Source organism: Aricia agestis, chromosome 17 (assembly GCF_905147365.1).
Source record: "Aricia agestis chromosome 17, ilAriAges1.1, whole genome shotgun sequence".
NCBI lineage: Eukaryota > Metazoa > Arthropoda > Insecta > Lepidoptera > Lycaenidae > Aricia > Aricia agestis.
Window position 1 is genome coordinate 1,785,238 of NC_056422.1, and position 12,454 is coordinate 1,797,691.

Below are 12,454 nucleotides of genomic sequence, written 5' to 3' on the forward strand. Positions count from 1 at the left end.
ATGTAAAAAGTTTTTTTATTTTTGTATACCTATTAGTGTTTTGAAAATAAACTTTTGTATAATTAAATTCGTTAACTAACTTACGAGTCCTACTCTTTATGGTGGGCAAAATGCAAGAGAGATAAAACGTTTGGATAAGCTATTCTCTTCTAAAAATGCGATTGTGTAACTGGCCCTTAACAAAGTAAAATAATATTGTTTTCTTTTTAGATCAACATTGTCTTTTTTCTTTTCTCACTAAATGTTTGTCAGAAAATGTATAAAGTATAATAATTTAAACAAACAATTATAATCGCGTATTTTAGAATTTTACGTATAGTAATAGTAATAATACATTAGTAAAGATTTAAAATCTACTTAACTATTTCCTATATACAATTTAAGTATTTATTCTATTGTATCTTGATTATTTATATATTAATAATAGCTATGGCACTGAATACACATTGGCACTATAAAACTGACAATACTATGGCACATATTCACTGGATTTCCAAAAATACAAATCACAGCCTGATAACTTATAAGAAATAAAAGAATAACTTCATTCTACTTTTAAATGGCATTTATGCATCTAGTTTCACCACAGTATATATCCTTTTGCGATTTGACGAGATACCGAAACGTCAGATGACACTGGCCGGAGCTTAAGAACGCACCAATTTTAAATTTTGCCTTTACTGAGTAAAAAAGCTATACGATAATGCTTGCTTTTATTGTTGGTTTATCTATTTAACTAATTAAAACTCAATCGCATATGTTTAATCTCCGGCCACAAATGAGATCAAAAAGCTATTAAATTTCTGAATATTTAGCTCTTCGAAAGTTAAGATCATTTCCTTTTAATATCTTTGGAATGTCAATGGTTAGCGACCATTGTTGTGACAATAATTCTAACTCTTTATCGATCTGATTTTAAAGCTAACCACCGCGGTAGCACGATTATCTACTTTTTTACAATAATGTTTGACATTGCTCAGTGGTAGCTACTCCACATGTTTGGGGGCGTCGCTCGAGGACTGCGCGTTCTCGTGCAATAGCGGAAGGGGCAGCGGCAACGGCGGTAGGGGCAGAGGCAGCAGAGCTCGGGACTGGAAGCTGGCGATGCTATGGAGGAGGGCCGCGGAATGCTCGTGGGCCTTACGACGTAGTTCCGCCACGCTGGATGACCGCGCCTCCTCTTTCGGGCAGCAGGGACAGGGGGCGCCCCAGCCTAAAATACATTTTGTAATTTTAAATATGCTTATGGACAAAATATAAGTTATAAGTACTGGAAATTTAAATTTTAATTGGAAATTAGTTGCTTTAAAACAGCGTCAATATTATTAAAAATTTTATTAGTTTACTCCTAAAAATATTTTTCGCGTATCTAATATTACAGAATATTGGACACGCTATTTTTTTTCGACAGTGACGCAGTAGACTTTTAAATAACGCCAGTACCTAAAAGGGGATAGTTTACCCTGCTCACCTTTCAGCGGGAAGAAGGGCTGCGACAGCTGGTTGAGATGATGCGACAGGTGCGAGAGGTGCGGGGGCAGGAACAGCGGGGGCGGCGGCGGCGCGTCCGACCCCGAGCCGGGTGCCCCTGCTGACGACGAGCGGAATGCGCCACTGTAACAAAATGGTGGGTGAAAATCTACATAGTGTAAGAAAGGGCCACATCTTAAAATTTTAGTGAAGTGTTGCTCGGACAACACTTACCAACAAATTAAAAATACTATAATTGTATAGATATTATTATTAATTCAAATTCAAATTTCATTCAACTATCTTCTCGTTCGTAGTGTATAAACAAGATACATCGCTTTTAAACTGGTATGTACATTCCACACTTACCAAGTTAACAAGTCAATTGCATGAAGTTTACGCGGATCTAATTGAAATTTACTTCATGTTTAGAACAGGCACGCGACAATTGACAATTGGCTAGAAATATGAAATCGTACAGACTATATTGGCGCGTGGCCAAAATCGAAACTATCGCAGCCATATTAGTCACTTGAAACGGTTGTTTTCGACAATTTCATCTAAGTATAAGGATCTTTACCTAACCTATCATTAATCATTACACAGTCTACAGTATGTACTATCAAGGAAGTTGATTAAAAGGCAGATAGCGTACGTATATTTATTTTGTCGGATTATGTCAATTCAATGTTAGCCGTGATCTGTCGGTTGGGATTGAAATAAAGCGACAAAATTACGTAGGTCCGCCATCTGCTATGAATCAATTACTATTATATTCTGATAGTCTCGTCGTCTTCAACGACGATTACGGGCAATCTGTCGAACATGATGCTACAGTTTGATGATAGCCCGTATTTGCCTATCATGAGTCGATATAGGCCGCATGGCTTTGCTATCGCAATGAAAACTATGCTTATCATCATTTTAACAACTGTTTCGCATCTAACTTCCATCACTTATAATAGTAAAGGTCGCTGTTAAGCATCAGTGTCCTAACCCACATTTTTTTTGTTGTTAAATTTTCAATGCAGTCTTGTTCTAAATCATCAAAAAAACATAACTGCATTCATAACTCAATAAGTAATTTTTGTGTGGGTTAGTACACGAATGCTTAACAGTGTCCCTATAGAAGCTAGATGCGAAGCTATCTTATCAACGTGATAAACCATCCTTACCTACAAGCGCGAATTGGCCAACACTCTCTCGAAGAAAGCGTCGTAAATATTAACATCGCTCTTCAAATTCAATGTATTACAAATTGTATGAGCGCGGAGTGTCGTAGTGCAGCGAGACAATGAAGTGAGGTGTCGCTCGCACATTCCCTCAGTGCATACTTAATGCCGTGGGACGAGCCGAGCGGGGCGAGCAGGCGAGTGGGACGAGTCGACGGCACAGACTACAGCGTAAATTGGTTTAGCGTTTCCCTTCAATACTAGAAGAAGCTACTGATATTGTAGCAAGTACTCTACAATGCTGTGATATTACCTGGAATCTGGATACATAACACATGTACATGGCATCAATAAGTGGCTTTACAGGCTTATTCAGAACTGGCGATACGTATCAGATTGTCAAATTGTTGGCGAAAACGATAGGTAGAGATTTTAGTCAAATCCGTTTAGTAATTTTTAAATAAAATCATTAACAAATACCTCATGAACTTGTAGAACCTATTAGAGTCATGCTGTTAGCCGTTAAAAATAACTAAAAGTGTCTTAACGCACCATGCCGAATTTCCGCGGCGGAAGTTCGGCATGATTCCGCCTGAAATGTATTTTAAATTACCGATGACACACCATGTCGAAATTACGTCGCGTTATATTGTATGCGTTTGACATTGCTGACGTAATCAAGCCGAACTTCCGCCGCGGAACTTCGGCATGGTGTGTTTAGGTACAAAGGGTCAAATAAAATAACATTTCAAAACCTATCACAAAAATCCAGCACAAAACTTCATTTAAAATATGAAAATTGGTATGAAATTGCTTTGTTATGTAAATAGTATAGTTTCACTCTAAAAGTCCATCCCGCTTGAGCCTATAACTCGGTCGGATCTCGTTCAATGGAATCACTGGATTTGCTTTCATTACGGACGGTAATAATTGATGACTTCGGACACCGCATGCCGGGAGTACGAGCTGCATGCAAACCCCGCGATGTTTCAGGTTGATTTCTTTTAAAATTAACAGACGAACGTATAACCGTATTTTTGGAAGTCGGTTAATATGTGTTTTTACTTGTTCAGTGCTTCAGTGGAAAACTTTTCTGTCTTGTATCGTTTCTTTTTTTTTAACGCCTGTGTGGTCCATGTGGTTGACGCTCAAGCCTCATGGGAATCCTGCTGAACCCAGGAACATTGAAAAAAAAATTCAATGTCCCTGGGTCATTGATGTTTATTTTACAAGGAAGGTATATTTGAATACAATATAACTTATAAGGATAAAACAAACGTTATTTTAATTTTTGATTTCGTAAAGATGACAGAACAACTTTTTAAAATTTGTCTTTTGTGGTGAAGTCATTTAAACTAATTAATGAAGACCTATTTAATGTTTAGTTGAGCATATAACTAATAATAAGTAGTTTAGCAATAGAATTTCCGTTCCTTCTAACAATAAAACTTATGAGCTACTTCTTGACAATAGTATCTTAGAAAGATCTCAAGAACATAACAATACATGGGCGTACCGAGGGGGGGCAGGGGGGGGCAGCTGCCCCCCCCTGGATCATGTTGACGTTCCTACTAAGTATATTATCTAGTACTTTTATCTATAAAAATTAAAAATTAAGAACGATTTTTTGCCATTTGTTTGCAATACAATATTTTTACAACTAAAAATTATTAATTTTTTATTCTTTATAAACACCTAGCTTATGAAAAATCTGATTTGCCCCCCCTGCCCCAGAACCTGGGTACGCAGATGTAACAATATATAATTAATGCATTAACTAAATCACAGCGCCACACAAAACTCGTCAACAATATAATCAAGTATTCCCTTTCGCAACAAAACAACATTAATGACAACAAAATCGGTAGCTAAGTAAAGGTTTTACTCTAAACTCTATTACGGGAGGGGTCAATTCTCAAGTTTGGTCGCACCTAACGAAGCGCGGCCATATTAATTGGCCGAGGGGAGGAGGGGGAAGCCTCCCCCCTACCCCTCTTCGGCTAATATGAATATTCAACTAGCGCGATTGTACGCAAGTTGTCTCCAACAAAGAGAATTGACGTCTTTCGTAATTGTAATTAGAGCGAGACGAATTATTGTTTGATACATATTTTAAATATTAATTTGCTTAGTTTGAATTGCGTTTGGGATTTGCCTTGTGATTCTTGAAGGGTCAGTTCACGTGGTCAGTTACGTGGGAGAGCCATGCTTCGGCACGAATGGGCCGGCTCGACCGGATAAATACCACGTTCTCACAGAAAACCGGCGTGAAACAGCACTTGCGCTGTGTTTCGCCGAGTGAGTGAGTTTACCGGAGGCTCAATCCCCTAACCCCTACCCTATTCCCTTCCCTACCCTCAACTATTCCCTTCCCTTCCCTTCCCTACCCTCCCCTATTACCCTATTCCCTCTTAAAAGGCCGGCAACGCACTTGCAGCTCTTCTGATGCTGCGACTGTTCATGGGCGACGGAAGTTGCTTTCCATCAGGTGACCCGTTTGCTCGTATGCCCCCTTATTTCATTAAAAAAAAAAAAAAACTACGTAAGAAAGCGACGCGATGCGATGTGTTTTAGGGCTCCCACACATAACTTCGAATTCGTGGGAATTCGCATCGCAATGTTATTTTTATTATGAGTTTTATCGCAGATATTTGGGATGCGATGCGAATTCGCAATTTTGAGTGGGAGCCATTAAATTAACCATTACACTGATCGACGACAAATACGAGACATAACAGATTGAAATATAATTATATTTTGTTTTTGAATAAATTATTATTCATGATCGATGTCAATAATCATTATTAGACTTCTGAGTGTAAACAGTTGCAATCGTTTTTGCAGAGAAATGGAGATTACTAGCTTATAAGCTAAACCTATGTAATTAACTACATTCATTAGCATGTATTTTATCTAAGTTCTTTTAGACTCGAGTCTATAGTCCAAACGGCGCGGCGACGCGATGCTGTTACAAAAATTAACACTCAATAATAAGTTTTGTGCCTCGCCTCGTAGTTCTAACCGTAGTCAACTATATCCTACTAGTTTATACATACAGCGGCTAGTAAGACCCCCGCCCGCGCCGGGTGGGGTATAATCAGTTAATTGCATGAATAATTGAGCGGTGTCATTATGACCGCGCGTGTAGTGTTACCGCTGTGTCACAGACTGTGTTACCGTCACACAGTTACGACGGTAACAGAGTGGTACTCGGTAAGTTACCGACTACCACTCTGTTACTGTCGTAACTGTGTTTTAACACGATTCGTAAAAAAAAAGATGTCTATTCATTAGCTTCGAATCAAATTATTCGTATCATCGGTTTATACATGCATAATGCATGCCTGCTATTAGGGACGTTTATTTTTCTGCACCCCGAATTTATATTATAAGTCGCCGTTAAAAGTTAATTACTATTTCTATAAAATATAAAATGATTCTAAACGTGGGAGAGCCATGCTTCGGCACGAATGGGCCGGCTCGACCGGAGATATACCACGTTCTCACTGAAAACCGGCGTGAAACAGCGCTTGCGCTGTGTTTCGCCGAGTGAGTGAGTTTACCGGAGGCCCAATTCCCTTCCCTATCCTCCCCTATTCCCTTCCCTTCCCATCCCCACCCTCCCCTATTACCCTATTCCCTCTTAAAAGGCCGGCAACGCGCCTGCAGCTCTGATGCTGCGAGTGTCCATGGGCGACGGAAGTTGCTTTCCATCAGGTGACCCGTTAGCTCGTTTGCCCCCTTTTTTCATAAAAAAAAAAGATTAGGCAAATATATATCGTAAGATTTTCAAGCTCGAACGACCTACGATTTAAAGAACTTGACTAGCAGCAGATAAATGCTGGTCAAGACAGGGGCGGCTGGCGCTCAGTGATAGGCTTATGATGATAAGACCACTACCACGACCATTGCGTGGCCTACAGTGCCGAATTTATTTATGTATATGTTAACTAGCTGTCCCGGCAAACGTTTCTTTGCCATATAAAGTATGTCACCATGGCAACGTCCATAGCTATCCCGTCGCACAAACAATGGTCGCCGTCAGTCTCGAGTTGTAATAATTTACTATTATTTATTCCACAAATGCAGTTTATCAATATAAAAAGTACCCAGTAGCCGATTCTCAGACCCACTGAATATGCATATGGTTAAAATCAGTAAAGCCGTTTCGGAGGAGTACGCGGCCTAACATTGTGACACGAGAATTTTATATTTAAGATACTTAATTGCTTTACAACTACGTTACGCATTGCGTGACCTGCGTTACCGAAATTCTTTATATGAATATTTAATTGAGTTTGATTTACAACTACGTTAGGCGTTACCACTATGTTACTGTTCCGCTGCGTTACCGCGCCTGCGTGAGGGTTAAGTGCTAGCTAATCACATTTGTCTAGTACATTTGAATGCTTAATCACATAACGCTACAGACACTTGACAAACGCGACCCGACGTGTGGGGCGTGTTATGGTGTGTTATAACGTTGTATTAAGTTAATTTAAGTCATTTAATTAAAATTAACGAACCAAGATTAAAACATGTTTTGAAAATGCTTTATATTAATGACGTTGTCAAAATTCATTTGTTGCACGGAATTCGTACTTTTTTTCGTAACGAATATCTTATGATCTTTTCCGGGGCTCAAAGTATCTCCATACCGAATTTCATTTAAATCGGTTCAGTGGCTTAAACGTGGATACAGTTATTTCCTTTAGGATAGGCAATATCTTCGCGTTTATAATATTAGTAAGAAAGTATGCCATACTTCCTCTCTACAATCCAATATGTTATTGGATATAACGCGTGTAAGCTTAATATTCCGGGTCGTTGATGTAATCAGATGAGCGTATTTATGAAAATGTATAAAGAGGTGGTTGATGGTAAAAATACGTAACGAGTAACGACCCGCGGGACTTGACCCCCGGACTATAATAACGAACATTTTTATACTCATTACTAGCTTTAAAGAGAATAAATGAGGAAAAGCATGCATTTTACATAATAAGTGACGAATGCTTCTGACGAGTTAAAAGGCTGAAATATCTAGGAGCATTTGTTTTAGTAACCAACAGTACCGCCTTGATTCTCATATTTTAACTCCTAGGAAGGGATACGGATTGAATCGAACAAAAAATGAAGCTGCATGAAATTACTACAATCAGGGCCTATTCTTATCAGTATAATATGCCACAATGTTTACATTTTGTAATACACTTTATGGAAAAACTATCACGCCTATTGATTTAAGTGCTTTAACATAGTAATTTTTATTTATAATAGATGTAGATGTGTTATCATCAGTCAGTCAAGGTGTGACGACGCGAGCCCTCACAATTTAGCTAGTTCTAATCAGTATATTGCGACTGGAGTAAAGTTTTAAAACTCTGCAGCAAAACATAAAATTTGACCAATAAGATATAATATCAGTGTACTATAACTACGAAAGTGTGTCTATCTGTCTGTTACCTCTTCACGCCCAAACCGCTGAACCGGTTTTGCTGAAATTTAGTTTCGGGAAAGGACATACGATTTTTTTTAAATGAAATAAGGGGGCAAACGAGCAAACGGGTCACCTGATGGAAAGCAACTTCCGTCGTCCATAGACACTCACAGCATCAGAAGAGCTGCAGGTGCATCGCCGGCCTTTTAAGAGGGAATAGGGTAATAGGGGAGGGTAGGGTTGGGATGGGAAGGGAAGGGAATAGGGGAGGGTAGGGAAGGGGAAAGAAAGGAAAAAAAAGGAAGGAAAGGAGGGGATTGGGCCTCCGGTAAACTCACTCACTCGGCGAAACACAGCGCAAGTGCTGTTTCACGCCGGCTTTCTGTGAGAACGTGGTATTTCTCCGGTCGAGCCGGCCCATTCGTGCCAAAGCATAGCTCTCCCACGTATAAAAGGATACTTTTTATGCCGGAAAAGTACGGTTCCACGCGATAAACTCTTTTCTGTTCATTACGCTGATGCCTGACTATAAACTCAATGCGACTACGCACCAGCACTCAGCTATCTGAATTACTGTCAATTACACTGACTGAATTATTAATTTTCATTTGTCGCAACTATTTCCATCACTTATTCATGTCGTCATGAAGCGTTTTGCATCGCGATTATACTTGGGTACGTCGCAAACGCGCGACAGAAAATAGTCGCGAAGCTCTGTCTGTAACGAATTCTATCTTAAGTTTGCGCCAGTCTCACTAGAGTAAAGTTATACTAGTTATTTTAATATTAATTAAATAATAAATACTAAAATATCTTTTTATTCAAAATAGGGGTTATGAATACACTTTTTGAACGTCGGAACACGAGCGTCGAAACTATGATGCCTATACCACCTTTATCTTATTCCACTAGAGGCATTCGTCGCTTACTTGTTTTAACGGATCTTGTTTATAACCGAGGGTCTAGTCAGGTGGCAAGCGATTATCGTAAACGCCAACGCCAACGCCACAAAATGTATGGAATTTGACATTAGTATTCGCTAGCGAAGCGATGACTTATATCAAATTGCATACATTTTGTTAGCATCTACGATAATCGCTTGCCACTTGTCTACTAGGGCTGGTCTATTTGGACAGTCACTTATTTAACGCACACTCACAGAATTTAACCTTATTTACCGCACGCTCACAGAATTGAGAATATATATTAGTAGTGCCAAACCATATTAACACCGGAACAACGTATATTTTGATATTCCTCGGTCCGTGATACAATCTACACGGATTTTTTATGAGCTTGTGCTGTCGTTTTGGCTTTTTTTTACTTTTTATTAAAAATAATATTTTAACATTTAGTGACAACATTAGTCGCCGCATCGTATAGGAGTGAGGCGACCGGCGACAACTTCAGTCGCCCGTTTGTGCCCGCTAAGTGCGAGCAATGAGCACACCTCTTTAGTTAATTGTTGAATTATTAAATTAGAATAGTGAACAGTGTAATCTACAGTTAACAGCGGTAATGCCGAGCTAATGGATAGATTAAGTAAACACTACATTCTAACGATAAATAAGCAGTTATGGTCCTGTGAGTACTTTGAAGAAATCAAATTTATTAAGTTTTGTAAATGCGAAGGGACTGTCTGTATGTCTATTCTTCTTCTCGCTTTAGGCCTGATTCGATTTGAATTCGGTTTCAGAATATGTAGGTACTTTGAGTCCCCGGAAAGAAAATATGATAATTTTTATAATTTATTTTGGAAAATAATGTTGAAATGTAAAATATAATGTAGCTCGCAATATATACGTAGCTCTTAAATTAATAGAAACATGTTATTAAATAAATAATAAACTAACAAACAAATTAATTTACTAATTAGCATAGCACAAACACATAATTTGACTGGTAGGTGTAAAACTAATTTGTGATTTATAATTTACAAAGTCCTATGATACATCTCTGGTCTCTAGTCTCTACATTATTATGTTACTTTTCATTTTCATAATTTCTATTTTAGAGAGAGAGAGAACAAATTTGTGGTACCAGTTTGGTATTTTGCAATAATTATTATATTTTATATCCTTTTGACAAAATTTAAATATTATAATACTTAGCATAGCAATTTACGTTAATATAACGTAATATAAACGTCCTCTCAGTAAGCACTTGACGTCTTATATAATTACCGCGAGCGGATAACGCGCCGGGACGTAGATTAAGTAATTAAAACATGTTTAATACACAATTATGACGTTTCGAACACCTGAACCGAGGTGGGGTAGCGACAGCAGAGAATTCCGGCAAGATTACCTTACGATACCTGAGAATCAGCAGATATTGTCTGACATCTACTTGTCTATCGGAAATCTTGTATACAAAATTAATAACAATCAATATTATTCAATTAGGATGTTGCTAGGTTTATCTAAGATTTTCATGATGAGGCTGAGTAATTTTAAAAAGTTTAAGTGTGTGTATCGAGCACAAGTAAAATTGTGCAAGAAACAAAGCAATAAGGAAGTTGCTGTCAGCATCTAGTATTAAACACAAACGACGATAGTTCATGCGTTTGATTTAAATAAGACTTTTAGGGCCTGTTCATCAGGAAGTGGTGAAACAGGCCCTAAAAGTAGCCTTAGCTATCCACCAATTAACTTGACAGATCAAGTAATTAGCCTGTTGGTTGTAATTAAAATTAACAACCACAATTTAGTAAGGGCCTGTGCCTTTACTAAATTATTATTACAAATATATTTATATCAATCATTTTATGTAAAGCCTTGGAAATATAATTTTTCGGAAGAAAGTGTACACGTGTAATACAAGAACATATTATACAATTAGAACGAGCAACGAGTATAATTTCAATTTAGTATAATATTTTCTCTGCGGACGGTACCGGCATCTACGTAGCGTCTTCAAGCAAATTTAATTTTAAATGAAAGGTAGGGAGTGGGAGTAATTGGCAATTTTCTTTTTGCGTTATTTTTTCAGCTTTTAAGGAGAAAAATTCGTTAATGCATATTTAATAGTCGTAATCTTTCCTCCCTCAGAAATTAGACGGCGCCATTTTAACTTTTTTATTAATGGCAGTTACGGCACTAATATTTAATATTTTACTTTGAATATTAATTTACGTGATAAATTTTATAAAGGCGTTAGAAATAATTGAAGGTAGTTTGTAAATCGTAGCCTGTGTCACAGAATCTAATATATAAGTAGTACCAACCTGTGTTACGGTCGTAGCATCCTCTACGAAAGGTCATATGCTTAGCAAGCGGCTACGACTTTTTTATTAAACATAATTTAAAAGGCTTAATAACTTCATTTTATATTAGGAAAACTAAACTAAAATTATATGCGTATTCGTAAGATATCTATATATATAAAAATGGATTTTCAATTGTGTTAGTAACGCTAAAACTCGAAAACGGCTGAACGGATTGGGCTAATTTTAGTCTTAAAATATTCGTAGAAGTCCAGGGAAGGTTTCAAAGTGACACGAAGTTTACCGGGACAGCTAGTATGTTATAATTATAAATTACCTAAATATACATATATTCGGCTTCATTGCTATCTGTGAGAAGGCAAAAACTAAAATAACATTTCTTAAACACTTAGTAACAATACTTAGTAATAAGTTGTTTAAAAATAATTCTGTTATCTTTTTAATATCTATAAATGGCAAGCAATTTTTGTCTTGAAGATAGCAAACCATAGATATCTAACACATTTTCTTTATCGCTTCTTTATAGAATCGCAGATAAAAATGTATAGAATTAACATTATCTTTAGCTATGTCCACACTGTGCCTTTTTCTATTCGTCAAGGGCATACGTTATAGCATAGTCAACAGCGAAAGTGAGGCATTCCCGCGACACATGCCCTCTGAGCGTATGCAAAACTCCAAAAATTACAATATTGGTGTTGCGTTCCTTGACTCATTCAATTATTGAATGCGCCAATATGAAAGTTGATGACGAAAATTGAAGATGAAAGTGCACAGTGTGGATATAGTGTATCGATAATATAATATGAAGTTGATATTCGACTTATGTTATGTCAAATTCTTTACATTTTGATGGCGATTCTTAAGAAGAGAAAAAGAAAACACGTCAGCTAGGGTCTCAGACTACAAAGCGATAAAGTAAACATGATTTATTAACTCAGACTATCCACACATTTCGGTGTGTGACTTAACCAACGTACACTCAAAGCTTCAACTCTAACTCTGTTGATAGCGCATTAGAACTTTTTAACCCCCCGGCGGCGTAATCCCGCGAACTATCCCGCGATCCCGGGGTCCGGGGAAGCCCGGGGTCCGGGGAGTCCCTAGGGTCCGCACAATCATCTTTGAGCCGCGCCGCGCTCATGT

At 37.8% G+C, this 12,454-nt stretch overlaps 1 protein-coding gene across 1 annotated transcript in view; it reads right to left on the reverse strand.

Annotated features, from left to right (window-relative positions):
• Positions 1–354: 354 nt before the first annotated feature.
• The window catches only part of LOC121735629 (dorsal root ganglia homeobox protein), a 76,749-nt gene continuing 64,649 nt past the window's right edge, over positions 355–12,454 (reverse strand). The window contains exons 9-10 of the mRNA XM_042126525.1: positions 1,472–1,614; positions 355–1,213 (exon numbers count right to left, since the gene is read on the reverse strand). Coding sequence (XP_041982459.1) covers positions 987–1,213; positions 1,472–1,614 — 370 coding nt within the window. The 3' untranslated portion in view covers positions 355–986. The remainder of the gene's footprint in view (positions 1,214–1,471; positions 1,615–12,454) is intronic.